General features: G+C 47.3%; 2 protein-coding genes and 1 long non-coding RNA gene across 3 annotated transcripts; 2 read left to right on the top strand and 1 right to left on the bottom strand.

The window, feature by feature from the left end:
- The first annotated feature begins 764 nt into the window (after positions 1 to 764).
- gpia (glucose-6-phosphate isomerase a) lies at positions 765 to 10,343 on the top strand. The gene is made up of 18 exons (XM_082538671.1): positions 765 to 1,032; positions 2,190 to 2,280; positions 2,545 to 2,613; positions 3,382 to 3,501; positions 3,578 to 3,661; positions 3,731 to 3,877; positions 3,996 to 4,067; positions 4,208 to 4,252; positions 4,459 to 4,512; positions 4,942 to 5,002; positions 5,215 to 5,258; positions 5,590 to 5,742; positions 5,903 to 6,032; positions 6,570 to 6,646; positions 6,754 to 6,882; positions 6,993 to 7,068; positions 7,219 to 7,285; positions 10,014 to 10,343. Exons 1-18 carry the CDS (start codon positions 914 to 916, stop codon positions 10,135 to 10,137), a joined length of 1,662 nt encoding a protein of 553 aa, XP_082394797.1. The 5' UTR covers positions 765 to 913; the 3' UTR covers positions 10,138 to 10,343.
- Positions 10,344 to 10,508: 165 nt separating this feature from the next.
- On the top strand, positions 10,509 to 12,043 carry LOC309709818. The gene is made up of 3 exons (XR_014277612.1): positions 10,509 to 10,804; positions 11,378 to 11,548; positions 11,843 to 12,043. It is a non-coding gene; the product is annotated as an uncharacterized lncRNA (long non-coding RNA).
- Positions 12,044 to 12,150: 107 nt separating this feature from the next.
- mphosph6 (M-phase phosphoprotein 6) lies at positions 12,151 to 15,181 on the bottom strand. The gene is made up of 5 exons (XM_082538682.1): positions 14,976 to 15,181; positions 14,129 to 14,241; positions 13,203 to 13,293; positions 12,673 to 12,773; positions 12,151 to 12,548 (listed from the first exon to the last, which is right to left on the bottom strand). Exons 1-5 carry the CDS (start codon positions 15,021 to 15,023, stop codon positions 12,425 to 12,427), a joined length of 477 nt encoding a protein of 158 aa, XP_082394808.1. The 5' UTR covers positions 15,024 to 15,181; the 3' UTR covers positions 12,151 to 12,424.
- Between the last annotated feature and the right edge of the window lie 2,563 nt (positions 15,182 to 17,744).

The following is a 17,744-nucleotide window of genomic DNA, read 5'->3' as shown; positions in this document are numbered from 1 at the left end:
TTTGTCCAGGTTCAGCCGTAGTCCAGAAGCATCAGAAAAGATCTTTATTGTATCTAAGGCCAATGGAATTTGTTCTTTATTTTTTAGAAAGATTGTTGTATCATCGGCAAGCTGACTTATTATTAATTTGTGGTTATTTATGTCTAATCCTTTGATGTTTGAATTTATGACAGTAATAGCAAGTAATTCAGTGGCTACAATAAATAAAAGATGTTAGCATAACATAAACAGTGAAGCTGGAGGATGAACGCTAACTTTTTTTCCTCTCGATAAAAGTTAACGTGAGGGTTCCTGATGGTTAGAGACAAATGCAGTCGCATGGCAGGATGCTGTAAACAGACCAAACTTCAGCCAGGAGAACAACTGAGATAATCCATCCACAATACGAGGTTAGTCATTCATATACTGCTGCATGGGCTGGGCTGCAGCTACATGGTAAGGGTTTAAACACTGAGCTTTAAAATAAACAGTGATGATGAAAACGGAGAGAGACCGACAGTGATCACTGACTATTTTAGGGGTGTTTCAGATTAAATAGAACAAGATACAAAGCTTATTTTAATAAACAACAGTGTCATATGCAAAGCTAGGATGGCACTAGGGGTGGCAAGAGAGCATTTTAGGGTGGCACATGCCAGCCCCGTAGATCTGCCTTGTCGCAATATCGACGCAACATCGTCACTAATCGGCTTCCATACTTCAGTCCCGCTGCCTTTGAGGACGTGACGGGTCGGGTCTGTGGGCGGAGCTCGGGTGGTGGGTTCTATGCTGTGATTGGTTGGGAGCGGCTCTTTCCTCGCGGTGCTCCTCCCTGACTCCCCACCACATTCAGTCCAGTACCGGCTGCGGAGGGTCGAGTCTCACCGGGGAGCGTCTTCAATTTGTCCACATCGAGCACCGAGCAGCCGCCATCATGGCTCTGACCGCCGACGCAAACTTCCAGAAGCTGAAGCAGTGGCACGAGGCAAACGGCGCGAGCCTCAACATGAGGGCCCTGTTCGAGTCCGACCCGGAGCGTTTCGGCCGGTTCAGGTGAGGACAGCCGGAGGACGTATCCCCGTGGTTGGAGGTCCTCAGCGCTCCGCCCGGTTATCGATTCTCCTTCTCGGACTGTGACCGCAGGTGACCGACAAGGTCACCGATCCGCTCCGCGCGTTTCCGCTGTAAGCCCCCCCACCCCGTACTCCCTTCGTCATCATCGCCCCCCGCCCGGGTACTGAGCCCGAAACCTGCAGACCAGAGGCCCGACACCCGGTGGCTCCCTCCTCTACCGATATGGGTTACTGTTAGCTGCTTGCTAAAACGACTGCTTCCATTATCGGACAGTCTGCAGAGATTTCCTGTTTGTGCCGAACCTGCGCACGTGCTTACTAAGCGTTCACCAACACACCACCAGGCCCTCGCAGGTGGGTCTCAGGTGTGGGGTTGACCTCATACTGACGTTTACGTTGCAGACTGTCACGCAGGGCCGGCCCGTGGCATAGGCCGTATAGGCAAATGCTAAGGGCGCCGTCCCCGCCAGTGCCACAAATGTTGAAAGAAAAAAAAAAAGTTGGTACTATTATTTCTAAATACAAAAAATAATCCCACGTTAATTAAAATGCAAAGTAAAGCTTATTTAATAGAAATATTATTTGTTACAACATTACACTACACTGCTGATGTAGGGGGGCGCCACCTAAAATCTTGCCTAGGGCGCCAGATTGGTTAGGGCCGTTTCTGCTGTCACGGGAGCGACAGGTTGCCTGTGGCGCGTCTGTCCGTTAATGGAAGCAGAAAACCTGAAGGAAGTTTCAGGTGTTCTGCTTCCATTATCGGACAGACGATAATGGAAGCCCGGCGGGGGGGCTCGCCCGATGTCAGGGCGGGATGCGGGCGGTAATGAAGCACAGGAGCCGGGGGTGGGACAACCGGGCACCGGTTCTGCCCGCGGGTACGTGCGCTGTGACGCATCCGCAGACAGACTGAGTCATCGCGTGAAAGAGGCCCACGTGCTGAGGGAGTCTGAGCAGAACCATCACAGGAGGCGGTGTGAGGCGTTTCCTGGACCCTCACACGGTCAGCTGAGGGTGATGCTGCGGTCATCACCCTCAGGCGGTTGCTCTGTTGTTGTTCAGGTCCTGTGTTTGGCTGCTCTGTGCGTGTCTGTGAAACTGGGTGTAAATAAAGGTTTTTGGCTCTGCTCACAGCACCACCCTGCAGACGGATGATGGCGACATCCTGATCGATTATTCCAAGAACCTGATCAACCAGGACGTCTTGGCCATGCTCCTGGCCCTGGTGAGAACACACTCGGTCTTTGATTTTGAAAGGCAGCTGGAGCTCACCTGTAGCAGCAGGTTCAGCTAAAGGTGAGCGGAGGAGGCGTGCCTTATCTGCTCAGAGCTCCAGTGAAACAGGAAGGTTTCCACACTTTATTTGGAAAGAGAAGCGTTGCGCCATGGCACCAGTGGCGGGCGCCGTGTCGACATGTCACCGCTTCCTGGTGGTGAAATGAGCTTCCTGAAGTCACCTGATTGCTGCCCGTGTGTTTCCTGTGTGCAGGCCAAGTCTCGGGGGCTGGAGGAGGCGCGGAAGAGGATGTTTTCCGGAGAGAAGATCAACTTCACTGAGGTAACGTCTCCTCACACGTCCACGTAGAAACTAAAAGGGGAACGAAGGTCACGTGACCGCTTTCCTCTAGCTTCACTTATCCATCATTAATCCCACGAAGGTGTTTATCAGGTCGATCGAGCAAAGGTTTGTAGAGCGAATAAATGATTCAGGTGTGTGTGTGCACTCGCGTTAAAGTACACCTGCGCAGGCTCGACCTGTACGCATCTAAATTCCAACTGACACTCAAACGCACCACGATGGCTTTATTTTGTTGGTTTCAGAGACGCTCTTCATCCTCCACCTGACACCGCGCAGACTCAGAGCTGCTGACACACACACACACACTGAAGGTCAATGTATTGCTCAGCAGCGGCTGATTGAGCAGCTCCTGATCAACACGATGGATCACAAATCTTAAATATTTACGCAAACACGTTTGTATCACTTAAATCAGGCTGTGTGGTGACGTCATCGATCACAGGAAGCTGTTATAATTTTACCAAACACTGTAAATGGCTCCTGTATCAATAAAGTTCAGCCTGTTTGAACGTGCTGATGGATCCTGACCTGATCGGGGGATTCCACAGATCTGATTGATCAGTATGGTGATGTCACACCTGCTGATCTCTAACCTGGGAGCAGGGTAGGGTCACAGCATCTGTTGCCATGGTGATATATCCCAGTGTGAGGTGGCCCTCAGACTCGGAGGTGACTCCGACATCAGCGCGTGCGTTTGTGTGAGGGGGTCGCTGCTAACCCCGTTGTTGTTACCGCATGCGCTCACAGGGCCGGGCCGTGCTCCACGTCGCTCTGAGGAACCGCTCCAACACGCCGATCCTCGTCGACGGCGAAGACGTGATGTCCGAGGTCAACAGGGTGCTCGACAAGATGAAGGCGTTCTGCCAGGTGAGTGTGTGTCTGTGAGCGTGTGTCAATGCGTGTGACGCCTGGAGGTCGTGACCTTTGTGTCGTGCGTTTACAGAAAGTTCGCAGTGGTGACTGGAAAGGCTTCAGCGGGAAGAGCATCACTGACGTGGTGAACATCGGCATCGGAGGCTCCGACCTGGTGAGTGACCGCTGAGCTCTCGCACGCGCGTCAGCAGTCATGTGACTCACTGTGTTGTGGTGCGTTCAGGGCCCTCTGATGGTGACGGAGGCTCTGAAGCCGTACTCGGCGGGAGGACCGGACGTTTGGTTCGTTTCCAACATCGACGGGACTCACCTGGCCAAGACGCTCGCCAAGCTGAACCCTGAGACCACCCTGTTCATCATTGCCTCCAAGGTCACACACGCCTAACTCCTGGGTCTGAGCGTGCTCAGTCGGTTGCTTTCAGTTTCGAGAGACTATTGGTTTGAGTTACTGTTTGCTAACTCTCCGTTCCTCACTCTGACCTCCTCAGACCTTCACCACCCAGGAGACCATCACCAACGCCGAGTCCGCCAAAGACTGGTTCTTGCAGACCGCCGCCGACGTGAGTAGACCCGAGCCTGACGCAGCTGCTCTAAAACACACAGTCGCTTTAAAATGGAGGCAGACGGGGTCAGGGGTCAGGGGGTCGGGTGGTGATCTCTCCATCACGCTCACGAGCTTCTCTCCTCTCATCCTCCACAGAAATCTGCTGTGGCCAAACACTTTGTGGCTCTGTCCACCAACTCAGTGAGTCACACACGCAGACACACACACACACACGCAGACACACACACACACGCAGACAGTCACACACGCAGACACACACACGCAGACACACACACACACGCAGACAGACACACACACACACGCAGACAGACACACACACACAGGCAGACACACACACGCTGCTCTAATCAGATCATCTGCAGCCTCTCTGTCTCCGCCTCCTTCAGGCTAAGGTGAAGGACTTCGGCATCGACACGGCGAACATGTTCGAGTTCTGGGACGTAAGTGCGCCTGTTACGATGATGAGGAGGATGATGTCACTATGAATGCATGTGACTCGGATGGTTTTCAGCGGCGGGCTGGTGACGTGTAACCTGGGTAACAGGTTTTTGAGTCGACCCTCGTTATTTATTTAATAATATTCGTTTGTGTTGATTCTGGCTCCTTCACAGTTAAATTCATCGCTTTTCTTCAGATTTAAGGAGCTCGTCATTTTTACCGTAGTCGGAGTTCCTTCGTGTTTCTCGTGAGGTTGCTCCTGTCGTGACCTCGGTTAACGCTGCTATCCTTCTGCTGAAAACAAACTGACAGAAAGCGGCTCAGTGCGAGCTCGCTGCTTCCTGTCACTGCTTTTATTTTGACGATCTGCTGCCCTGCCTGTGCTCTGATTGGTGGAGTGACTGTGTGATGTCATGTTTGCTTGTCCTCAGTGGGTCGGAGGTCGCTACTCGCTGTGGTCGGCCATCGGTCTGTCCATCGCTCTGCACGTGGGTACGTCTGTGACTCTGCTGTCGCCGGGGCAAAGTTATCAGTCAGTGATGGCGTCGTCCTGTCAGAGGAAAGAAGGATTATTCTGGACTGAGAATCAAGCAAAGCTGCTCTGCAGCGAGCTGAGCTTCAGCCTGTTGATATGTGCACGACTGAGTTGTTGTCCCTCCTTCTGAGAGCCTGATTGATAAACTCTGGTTTGTTTTGTGTTTCAGGCTTTGAGAACTTCGAGCAGCTTCTCTCCGGAGCTCACTGGATGGTACGCCGCCGTCTCTTCTGCTTTCTTGCGAGCGAGTTACTTCACGTTCGTCCGCGGGACAAAAATGGATTTCAACACGTGTTATTTGATCGTTGCGTCACTCTGAAATGTTTCCACGCTTCCCGTCAAGTTACTGAACAGGACACTTTCACAACTCGGGCTCGAATGTGAAAGGCGAGAGAATGGCGCCCTTTGTTTCTGCACGCGCTCTGTGCACAATACTTGCACACGCTCTGCTGACTGCAGGTGAACATCTCACCTGCAGTCAGCAGAGCGTGTGCAGCCTGACAGCAGGAGCATGAACCTAAACTCTCCTCCCCCCTCCTCCCAGGACAACCATTTCCGCAGTGCCCCCCTGGAGCAAAACGCCCCCGTGCTACTCGCCATGCTTGGCGTCTGGTACATCAACTTCTTCCAGGCAGAGACCCACGCCATGCTGCCCTACGACCAGTACATGCACCGCTTCGCCGCCTACTTCCAGCAGGTCAGTGACGCAGGGAGGCGGGTCTGCAGGTGTGACGCCTGCGTCACGTAACGCGCAGGAGACCACAGAAACCTTACATTACATCAGACTGCGGTGTGGGGGTGGAGTTTCGTGTTCGTGATGAATGTCGGCGCTGATGACCCGTCTGTTTGGTCTTCAGGGCGACATGGAGTCCAATGGGAAGTACATCACCAAAGATGGCGCCCGCGTCAACTACCACACTGGACCAATCGTGTGGGGCGAGCCGGGGACCAATGGGCAGCACGCCTTCTACCAGCTCATCCACCAAGGTGAAGCTCCACCCTTTAATTATGTAACAGTGACCGCTCGTTAGTGAACATCAGGGCAGCTTATCACACCTGCAGCCCCAGCGTAGGTCACACAAACCTTCATGATCCAAGCACAGGTGAGTTAAAATGGTCACAGACGACGTGCCGCGTACCTGGAGCGCCCGAGCCTGAAGCTGAAGCTCCTCCCCCTGTGGAAACACCTGTACAGGTCCTTTTGTAAACATAATCAGATGTCTTTTATTTAATAAGAGACGTGAGAGGGGCACACCTGAGTGTCTTTGATCTGCTGCTTATTGATCTGAGAACATTCGAGATGCTGTGATTGGATACCACAGGGCTCCTTCCACAGATGATTGGTGGCGTCGAATGCTTCCCCCCCCCCCCCCCCCCACAGCAGAGGGAGCCGGATTATTCTGGATCACTGAGGCCAGACAGAGTTTTCTTCTTTGGTCTGGTCTGATTGGAGCTCGCCGCCTCGTGCGTCTGAACAGCCTGTGATCAATACCCAGAGTTAACAGACTGCTTGTCCTTCCTCAGGCACTCGTATGATTCCTGCTGACTTCCTCATTCCTGCTCAGTCTCAGCATCCAATCAGAAACAACCTCCACCACAAGGTCTGGACATTTAACGTTACCTTAGCCAGGCTGAACTGATTAGCTGGAGGAACCGAGAGCACACCTGGATGATGTAACGCCTCACGGGTGTTGTGTGCTTCATGCAGATCCTGGTGGCAAACTTCCTGGCTCAGACCGAAGCGCTGATGAAGGGAAAGACTCCGGACGAGGCCCGGAAAGAGCTGGAGGCCGCCGGCATGTCGGGAGATGCTCTGGAGAAGCTGCTGCCGCACAAGGTAAGAGCGCACACCTGGACACACCTGTGTGTGACCATCAGAGTAGAAACAGTCAGGTGACTGTACAGCGTGTCGACGTTCCAGCGTTTAAATGATGTTTTTCTCTGCAGGTGTTTCTGGGGAACAAGCCGAGCAACTCGATCGTTTTCAAGAAGCTCACCCCGTTCATACTGGGAGCTCTGGTCGGTGAGTACTGGCTTTTTAATCAAACGTGCTGCTGTGGGCGGAGTCACTGCAGGTGATCTCCGGTTACTGTAAACTTCAGTTGCACCAATAACGTCTCAGGTGTGTCCATTTAAAGAGGAGGAGTCTGACACAGCTGTGTTGTTCTTTCAGCCATGTACGAGCACAAGATTTTCGTCCAGGGCGTCATGTGGGACATCAACAGCTACGACCAGTGGGGGTGAGTCACACCTGGGCGGGGCTAAACTCGGGTTTAAGGTAGATTAAGCTTCCACGTTTGGGTTTTATTTTACAATTAAACATATTCATTTTTTTTAAAATTTTTAACGATCTTGAACGGTCACTTTGCTGCCACTAATAGACCTCCATACGTTCCCTTTTTTAAATAACTTAACCCTTTAGAGCCGGTCGGAGCGGGCACGCTCTGTTTTGCGTAACTATTTTTAAATTATTAGAAGACAGGGGCATTGGTACACTTTTATTTACAAAGCTATGCTTGGATTGCTGCCTCCTTATATTTGTACTTTGGTCACAAGGACAAATAGTGGTTCTTACTCCTTGCGCTCAAATGATCAGCTGCTGTTGTCTGTTCCCCTTGTCCGCACAGAGCTGGGTAAGAAAGCCTTTGTCCACTCTGCGCCTTTTTCATGGAACATGTTACAGAAAGACTGGAAACTGACTGAATTGTTGTCTTTAAATGTTTTTAAAACTAAACTCAAAGGCCTACAGGCTGCCTCAATAATGTGTAATTGTTTTGTGTAATTTTAACTTTGTTTGTTCGTATGTATTTGTCTTGAAATGTGCTGCCTCTTGGCCAGGACTCCCTTGAAAAAGAGGTCTTTGATCTCAACGGGACATTCCTGGTTAAATAAATAAATAAAATAAAAAATCCCGGCAGCACTGCAACCACGTAAGCTAGCACAATATTTTTTATTTTTTTTTTGCATATGAAACCGGAGGAGTTGTACTTACATCTGATGCCATCAGCTTGTCCTCGGTCACAGTTTCCTTCCACATACAGCTTTGCAAAAACTGCATAAAAAGCGCTTGCAGCAACAAAAACATAATATTCCAGAAACACGCTTTGCCGATCCGATCAGCTGTTCATAACACTTCCTACGTCCATCAGCGCGAACTTTTGCATGTCCGCCATGTCCTGCCCGAAACCGGAAGTGACGTCATTTTCGCGGAAATGTAGTTTTGTTTTTTTTTTGTTTTTTTTTACCATCAGGGCCTCATGAGCCTATACTGGTGTTTTTAAAAGTTATGTTTGACTTTATGACTTTCTGTGTCGTTTCTGGGATGCTTAGGACTCATATTGCACTGCTGGAAATAGTTTATTTTGATGCACATGCTGCTTTTTTGCAAATTTGTTGTATAATATTTATTTCCGTTTTTCCTGCAGTATATAAAAATTGGTGTATTTCAAAAATAAAACTATGAAGACACTCAAAATAAATTTCCTGTGGTGGGAAACTAGTTTGTGCAACTTTTTTGTATTTACAGTTTTGAGGGATAAACCTCTTAAATTTCTCTAACTAGAAATATATGTTAAAAAAGCAAAAACGATTTTCAATTTTTTTGTAGTTTATTGCACTTTTTTTGCAATTTATGTAATTACTATGCACTTAATGCAGACATATTATTAAAATCTGGGCTATAATTGTTGTATTGATGTATAGCAACTTGAAATGCTCCCAAAGATGGCTCCACAGCATGTAAAAATATAATATAAGCTCTGGCGGACTTGGTTCTATGGTAGGTCTTAAAGGGTTAAAGTTGTTGGGTTTTTTGTATTTAAATTAAAACAATGAATTTTCACTGTATTTATTTTATCACGTCTTAAAACATGTATTCAGAACTGCTTACTCTTCATCGTGACTCCGTCTTAGTCTAGTTTTACATGTTTTCATTTTGTGCTTATGTCAGGTAACCTTGAGGGTCTTTAAAGGCGCCTTTTATTATTATATATCCAGTTGTTCAGTGATGACGTGACGAATCCTACTTCTGGGCCTAAAGTCTGCGTTTAATATGGCTTTTGTGTTGTTAACATGTTTAATGTTTTGTATTTTCTTCTATTTAATCTCAAAAAGCTCCTAAAACAGTCAGTGATCACTGTTGACCTCCCTCGGCTTTTATTACCGCTAATCATTTATTTAAGCTCAGTTTTTAAAACCTTAGGATGTAACTACAGCCCAGCCCATGCAGCAGTATATGAATGACTAACCTCGTATTGTGGATGGATTATCTCAGTTGTTCTCCTGGCTGAAGTTTGGTCCTTTTACAGCATCCTGCCATGCGATTACATTTGTTCCTGACCACCGAGAACACTCACGTTAACTTTTATGGAGTGGAAAAAAAGTTAGCTTGTTTATATTATGCTAACATAGCTGTGTCGCTAGCGGTCACGTAGCACATCATTATATACCAGCTAGCCAAACTTCAGTAACCCTACAAACATCACTGCTGTTTAGTTTTCTGTCTTCATTTATGTTGGAAGTGATAGCAGAGCTGTACGTTTTAATTTGTTTCCAAAACCCCGCAGTCAGGACATGCTATATTGTATTTAGATAGAAGCTAGCGAGCTAACTCCCTGCTAACTTCTAACTCCGTTAAATGTCATAAATTCCGTTTTCATGGATTCCTGGATGTTAAACTCAATTGTTACACCTGGTAGAGCAGAACGCTGATCATTTTATTAAAGATGAAAGACTTTAGACAGTTTTTCAACTCTCAGTAATGCCACAGTGATCGTTTGATATATGGACCTGCAGCGGAGTTTAGGCCCAGACACGGCTAGTGACGTCAGACTGAACAACCGGATTTAGTCAAACTTGCCTCATTGGTACCAGCGGTCTTCCGTACGTTTCCCTTACAAAATAATTGTTGTTGACCAACCAGCGTTGCTGTGTAAAGTTGTGTTGCTGACCCGCCTCTTTCCGCCGCAGGGTGGAGCTCGGGAAGCAGCTCGCCAAGAAGATAGAGCCGGAGCTGAAGTACGACTCGGAGGTGACCTCCCACGACTCGTCCACCAACGGCCTCATCAACTTCCTGAAGAAGAACTTCGCCTGAACGTTGAGCCGGCGTTAGCCGACCTCATCCTCCATCCTCATTGGCTGAATGATGTTTGTCTTGTCGTACGCTGTGAGCACTTCCTGTCTGTTATCTGTGTGCTAAGAGTCTTCACGTGTAGACGAGTCCTGAAAACGTACACGTTTGTGTAGGTGACCATGCCCAGTCAACTGTGACTTTCAAAATAAAAGCCTGTTTGTCGCCAATGCTGTTTGGTTTCATTGTGAGGTCACAGGAAATGCTTCTGTCCAATCAGTGAGCTTGTTTAAAGGAGAAGTCGGCTTCAGCAGTCAGGTAATTACTGATTACTGATCAGGTGTGATGTTGGACTGGCCTCGCTGGACGACGGGGGGGGGTGCTGAGCTGAAGCCTCGCGCTGATGTTTGGGGCGGGACGAGGGAAATGCTGTTGGCGCTGCACAACAAGGCCGTGCTGGTGACACATGAGCAACAGGTAACGCACACCTGTAATGCTCACTGGTGCTGATTTTACACACCTGCTCTGAACTTATCATCCAATCAGAGGTCAGCAGTACCTATGCAAGTCATGGATTCTCACATCAAAGCAAATTTAAACTCTTCTGTGACAGAGCGTGGTGACTCACAGCCAAACGACCGTTTTAAACCTTTTCTGGTGGAACAAAAGCACCTGATCCCAGTTCAAACAGGTGAGTTATGACACAGCGTGTACAGGCGTTCAGTTCCTGCGTCAGCCGGCGAGCATGTTTATTTTAACATGACTCACTGCAGAGCCTCTAGTGGACATCAGGGGAACTGCAGGTGTGGAAGCGATGAAGGGTGCTGAGTCTTGACTTCCTGAAGTTGAACAGTTATTAAGACGTTTAAGATAAAGTAGGATGATTTTGATCTGGATCAAGCAAAGGTGCTCTTATTTTAAAGCCCTAATATTGAATGAACTCTTTAAAGCCTGCTAGGAGTTTAACGTTTGTGTGGAGCAAACATTGATTAAAAACAGCCGCATGCCTGCTCCGACCTCCGTGCACAAATGCATCGTTTGTGCTTCAGTGAGCGCCAGCCCGCTCAGACTGGACGAGCAGGAAGCGATCAGATTTCTGATGGCTGCGCTCCAACTGGCACTCAGTTTACCCTCAAGGGTTTTTTTGCACTAATAAAGTGGAGTAAAGTATTTTGTCAATTATATCATCAGTTATATCGTTATTGCAAATTTTCAAATGTATATCGTGATATTTTTGGTCATATCGCCCTGCTCTAATTACCAGGCCTCTGCAGAACTTCAACACATGCTGATGAGGCCGTTTAAATCAGCTGTGCTGGATCAGGGACATGTCTAAGACCTGCAGGACACCACCTCGAACAGACTGTAGTTAAGAGGACAGGCTGCACAGTGGGAACATGGAGCTGTCGTGTTGCTGCCATCCGATTACAAACAGGCTCGTATTCTTATTAAAGATGTTCGTTTAAGTGGAAATATCTGAATTACACATTATCCTGAGCTTTTTGATCAGGGTTGAATTTATTCTGAAATAAATAACTGAAAGTTAAAACATCAATAACTCAAAGGTACAATTTTACTTTTATTTTGAAATTTTAATTTATCCAAACTTCATGTGTGACTCTGAAATTATTTTCAGTTTGAAGTTTTCTAATTATTTCCATATATTTACGTTTATATTTGTTAACACTTTACGTTTCTAAGCCGTCATCTCTAACTGGTTTCCTCTCAGTCACCTTTGGGAACGAGGGGGCCGCCACTCGCCGCGGAGACGAGCTTCTTGCCACCTTCTCCTCCATGGCTCGGGCGGAGGAGACATCTACGCGGTGTTCTGGCCCGGATGTCACGGCAGTCAGCCGAGGATCCGTCTCCCGTGGCGAATGCCGTATGTCACGCTCTGCTGGCAACCCGGCCCAGACCGTTGTACGTTCATTGACCGCCGCCATGTTCGACCCGTTTTTAAACACACCAACTGTCAGGCGGCGGAGCTTCAACACTCGAGCTTAAACGAGACACTCTGAAATAAACACATCCTCCATCTTTTATTTACAGTCTGTGTTTTACTTCTTCAGAGGTCTGAACTAACCTTCACCTCCTCATGACGAGCAAACAAGTGGAGGAGGCGTGGCTTTAAACACCCCTCAGGTGAGTCACATACAGAGTTAAAAAACAAACAGGGAATAAACATGCAGCTCTCAGGAGCTCTGAGGCTGCTCGTGTCCTCCTCGTGGAATAAAAGCAGGATGTATAACATCCACACAGCTGCTGCTCCACGCCAGCCTCACGTCTAAAAACATCTGGAGCGCGAGCGTCTTCAGTCCTGAGGCTTCACGAATGCTCTCTTCGCCGCCTCGTGGTTCTCCTCGTCCGCCTCCTGCGCCACTCGCTCTCGCTTCGTTGCAAACTTCTTCTTCATGCTTCCAACTAAACTCTCGTACCTGCCGAGAAAAACAGCAGATGAGAGCCTCGCCTCACGCACTGTGTGTGTGTGTGTGTGTGTGTCTGTAATGAGCTACAGTAGGAACACGCAGCGCTTCAGCATCAGAGGGAAACAGTTCGTACCTCAGAGCCATTTCTTCATCTGTGACGTCTGTTTGCATCCGGCTCAGGTCCTCCTCTTCCTCCTCCTCTTCCTCTCTGGGGTTCATCAGAGCCATCAGCTTCTGCAGGGACACACAGGACGGTTCCAGTTTAAATGCTGCAGAGCAAACACTCAGAGAGACTCGTCGTCCTGGGGTCAGGAGTCAGGGGGTAGGACAAAGGACCCAGGGTGAGGAGTCAGGGGGTAGGACACACCTGAAGCCTCCAGGTGACAGAGGCAGGGTCGTACTGGGATGCTTCTGCTGCAGTTGTACAGCTGAGATCTTACAGCAATATTTAAACATAATAAAACAGCTGGTCGTTTCCATGGTAACCTTCAGTCAGACAGTCCCTGCTGGTTTAAATCGAGGCTGATTATTGTTAAAAAAACGAAGAACAAACTGATGTTTCTTAGCTCTGTGTCCTCCCAAACACAGCAGTCAGGTAATCTGACACTCCGCGAGGTCAGGGGTCAAAATAAAAACAGGAAGTGGGCGTGAAATGACACACACCTCGACTTCAGGATTGAAGCCTCTGAAGGAGAGTCGGCCATACTTCAGATCCTCGCAGGGAACGAAACTCCTCTCCTCGATGATCAGGTTCCTGCAGGAGCAGAGACGCCACAGTATTAAGAACACCTCCAGAATAACATCATCCGCCTCCATGATCACATGACCTCTGACCCCTAAGTACTTAAATCACACTTCACTGTGTTCAGACTTCAAACTAGACTCCATTCAGAAAACTGCACATTAAGCAGCTGCATGAAGAAAGTCCTTTAACGACGGTGCGGCGAGGCTGTTATACTCCTAGAGTATTTAAAGTAGAATGGGAGGCAGAGCCTTCAGTTTTCAGGCCCCTCTTCTGTGGAACCAGCTTCCAGTTTGGATTCAGGAGACAGACACTATCTCTACTTTCAAGATTAGGCTTCAAACTTTCCTTTTTGCTAAAGCATATAGTTAGGGCTGGACCAGGTGACCCTGAATCCTCCCTTAGTTATGCTGCAATAGACGTAGGCTGCCGGGGATTCCCATGATGCATTGAGTTTTTCCTTTCCAGTCACCTTTCTCACTCACTATGTATTAATAGACCTCTCTGCACTGAATCATATCTGCTATTAATCTCTGTCTCTCTTCCACAGCATGTCTTTATCCTGTCTTCCTTCTCTCACCCCAACCAATCACAGCAGATGGCCCCGCCCCTCCCTGAGCCTGGTTCTACTGGAGGTTTCTTCCTGTTAAAAGGAAGTTTTTCCTTCCCACTGTCGCCAAAGTGCTTGCACATAGGCTCGTATGTATTATTGTAGGATCTACTGTACAATATAACGCACCTTGAGGCGACTGTTGTTGTAATTTGGCGCTATATAAATAAAATTTAATTGAATTATACATTTTGCTTGAACTAAAGTGGGCGGAGCCTGAATGACGCTCATACGTACTCTTTAGCCTTGAGCTCGGGTAGGTCCAGGTACCAGTGCTCATCACTGATGATCCTCCGCTCGTCCTCCTCCAGCTGCTTCTTCGTCTCTGCATCCAGACGTCTCTGCATGAACTGTGGACACACACACGTCACCTTCAGCTGACGTTTCTGTGAGGTTTTAACCACACCTGCGCTCATGAATGATTTACTGCACTCAGCTGTGATTGGCTGAGGTCTCCCTGCAGAGAACCACAGCTGTTTTTCTCAGTGTGAAATCTTCCACATCTGCAGACCAGATTTTTAAAGTAAAGGTGAAAATCAGCTGAGAGGGTTTCATTCTGATTGGTCAAGGCATCAGGCCCCAGAAACATCTTCTCCACGTTGGTTCAGCCTCCCCAGGAAACAAACCAGCACCCTGTAGGTTGTAACCGCCCCCTGGATGTCATATCCGGTTCTGATACAGTTTTTAAAGCATGAATTTCAGCCGTTGTTCCCATTATTAGTGACGTAAAACAAATACCTGAGCATCCACACCGGTTCAGATTCGCATCACGTGACAGATCATTTTAAAGTCAGAGCTTATCTTTAGTGTCTCATACTCATACACACATTATTTATTAATAAATTACATTTACAGCCTGTTATTAACTCTGCTGAACGCCGATTTACTCTCCAGGTCACACTTGACATCAGGTAATAAAATTTAGCTTCTGTGTGAGATTTAAAACTTCATGTGAAGCAGAAAACCTTAAATCATCAGATTTCTGAGTGGAGTTATGCGCCGGCGCATTACAAAGCTAACGTTCTGCTAGCTATCGGCTGCTAGCTGCTCTCGCGTGTCCGTTAGCACGCGCAGCTTCACTCACCTTCATCCGCAGCAGGTTTTTGGACAGCTTCACCGACTCACTCGCCATCTTTAATCCAAGAGAATGCGGCTAACCGAACCGGAGGACCCTCGGTGCTGCACACCGAGCTAACGCCACGCTAAACAGAGGCAGAAAGAACCGAGCGCCGAGCTGCTTCTCCAGCCCTGCTAATCGAGCTCTGATGTGCAGCCCAGGGGCGGATCTAGAGAAATTTTCTTAGGGTGGCATGAGGGTGGCAAAGAAATCAAATGGGGTGGCAAAATCAAAGCCTTTTCCCCCCAAACACTCATGCAGGTGGTTACATGTGGTTACATGATTCAAATGCAGTAAGTATGCACGTTTTTCATATAAATATAGTCGATAACTTAATTATTGTCTGTAGCCCACATGATTACACACTTTAGTTACATAAAACGTGAGTTTTGATGCTATGTACTGTATAGCCTGTATGATAAATAAATATGTAGCCCAATAAGTATAAACTCCAGAAAGCTACACAACATGGGGCGCTTCATTTACAAACACAAGTCTAACTTAAGTTTCACTGTTTTTGTTAGAAAACAGTCACATTGTTGCAGCTTAAATTACACAAAATGTCAGAAATCTGCACCGTCATGAACAAACATGTAAACCTCATTTTTCATGATTTGTTGGATGAACCCACTGAGGTCTGAAATACAACCGGCGATGTGTGACTCCTTTGAGTTTACGTTGTTTATGTCCAACACAGACATGTTGGGTAAATGTTTATAACTTGAAATGCAAATATAAAACGTACATTTTATAAACATAAACAACTATTTATCTAAAAATGCAGCCAATACACCGTTTGTTTCATTTTCTACAACCATTTAAAAATCTTACTAAAACTAAAATGAGAGAACAATCAGGTGTGGCAATAAGATGCCCCACAAATGATGTGTGCCAGTAAAAACAAGTTTGTCCACCAAAAGACAGAAGAGCACAGGGACAAACCTGCAGGCCCGACAACAGCAGGTGTATCACTCCGCTGGTTTTCTACTTAGTGACAGTGTTTACGTTGCAAATGTGCCTCTGACAGTCATTAGTGCCCTCACTGACACACTAAACAAAACGACTACACAACAGAACGACTACACAACACACTAAACCTCACAAATCTGCCACATCTAAACTCTCTCTCTCTCTCTGTCTCGCTCGCCCTGTTACCGTCACTCCCCAAACTTTTCCCTCTTCCTAAACAACCAAATCCCACATGTTGACTTTTTTTTAATTGGTCGACATGGTGCATTTTTCCACCAATAAGAAAGAGGTGGCTTTTTTCCTTTCTTTCCTGTTTTCGTGCTGTCCTTACAAAACGCTTAAAACACACACGTGACGACAGTATTTAGAACGAAGCGTGGCTGATATATATATGATCATAACTCTGGATTTACTGGCCTGTAATTAAAATTTAAAAACTTTGAAGTCCGAACTTTCAATGTGGCTGAAACAGAGACTCAGCGTGGCTGCAGCTTGTTGCTGCGTCAGCTTACATCAGTCATGTGATCTGGGGCCCGTTCTTCGTACGTCGCTTACTACATCCAAGATCAAATCATCGCGCTAACCGTGAGCTCGCTAATCCGGTTCTCCGAACACACCTGCTGTTGACGATTAGTACAGCTGGATGAAGTAATGTGAGATCACTGGGTGTCGTAAAAGGGGCTACGCATCGATAGTAGAAACATTGATCGGCAACCCTTTGATTGGTCGGCGAAAATGTCGAAGGAGCGCGCTCGGTATTTTTCGGCAGCAGAGCAAGAACTGTTGATTGAGGGATTTCAGGAGTTTCAGAGTTTAATCAGAACGCAAGGGAACACTGCAAAGGCTGCAAAAGCAAGGAGAGAGGGCTGGCAGGAAGTTGCTGACAAATTAAACTCGTAAGTAATTTAATAATAATAATGGATTGGATTTATATAGCGCTTTCCAAGGCACCCAAAGCGCTTTACAATGCCACTATTCATTCACTCTCACATTCACACACTGGTGGAGGCAGCTACAGTTGTAGCCACAGCTGCCCTGGGGCAGACTGACAGAAGCGAGGCTGCCATATCGCGCCATCGGCCCCTCTGGCCAACACCAGTAGGCGGTAGGGTAAATTTATTATATTATATTACATTATATCATATTATGTTATATTATATCCTCTTTCACATTAGAGCCACAACAGGACCCACTAGAACATGGGAACAAGTAAAAGTGAAATATAAGAATATTCTACAGAATGGTAATATTTATCACTTATATTGCTTGTCGTCTCTTGGAAAGAGACCCTGGAATAATCTGTTTGTTTGTTCATAACAGCAACCAAGAAAAGGGCAGAGCAACAAAAGACAGGTGGTGGTCCTGCACCCCCTCGTCAACAAGTTGGTTAAGTGAATAATACCCTCACGGGAAAATCGATATCTCTCTATGAGCACACTGTCGCGCTGAGCTAAAGGATCCTGTCTATCCCGCAATATACGCTGAATTCTGAGGACTCTCCTTATCAATCTTGCACCTTCCGCAATGGGTGGCTCGCGTATACGGACAGGACATGGCTGCGACAGGCTTCCCAAATCCACCTTCGCTTTTATAGCCGTGGTCTCTCATCTTGATTACACGAAGTAATTTACAATTGCTACTCTGAAATATGAATTACATCTGTAATAATCACATACATGTAATAGAATGTTAATAGTACATTTCCCTTTTTTAGGAAATGACCTGTATGTATCTGTGTGACATCAATAAAAGGATCAAGTGCTGCAT

Source organism: Aulonocara stuartgranti, assembly GCF_965226115.1.
Source record: "Aulonocara stuartgranti genome assembly, chromosome: 7".
In the NCBI taxonomy this organism is placed as follows: domain Eukaryota; kingdom Metazoa; phylum Chordata; class Actinopteri; order Cichliformes; family Cichlidae; genus Aulonocara; species Aulonocara stuartgranti.
Note: the sequence above shows the minus strand (reverse complement) of the source record. Positions and strands in the feature narration are given on the sequence as shown.

Coding starts and splice junctions, on each gene's coding strand:
- gpia (XM_082538671.1), top strand. CDS start 914: ATGGCTCTGACCGCCGACGCAAACTTCCAGAAGCTGAAGCAGTGGCAC. Junction 4,253..4,458: donor TGGCTCTGTCCACCAACTCA/GTGAGTCACACA, acceptor CGCCTCCTTCAG/GCTAAGGTGAAGGACTTCGG. Junction 6,647..6,753: donor GAAACAACCTCCACCACAAG/GTCTGGACATTT, acceptor TGCTTCATGCAG/ATCCTGGTGGCAAACTTCCT.
- mphosph6 (XM_082538682.1), bottom strand. CDS start 15,023: ATGGCGAGTGAGTCGGTGAAGCTGTCCAAAAACCTGCTGCGGATGAAG. Junction 13,294..14,128: donor CCCGAGCTCAAGGCTAAAGA/GTACGTATGAGC, acceptor CTGCTCCTGCAG/GAACCTGATCATCGAGGAGA. Junction 12,549..12,672: donor GATGAAGAAATGGCTCTGAG/GTACGAACTGTT, acceptor TTTTCTCGGCAG/GTACGAGAGTTTAGTTGGAA.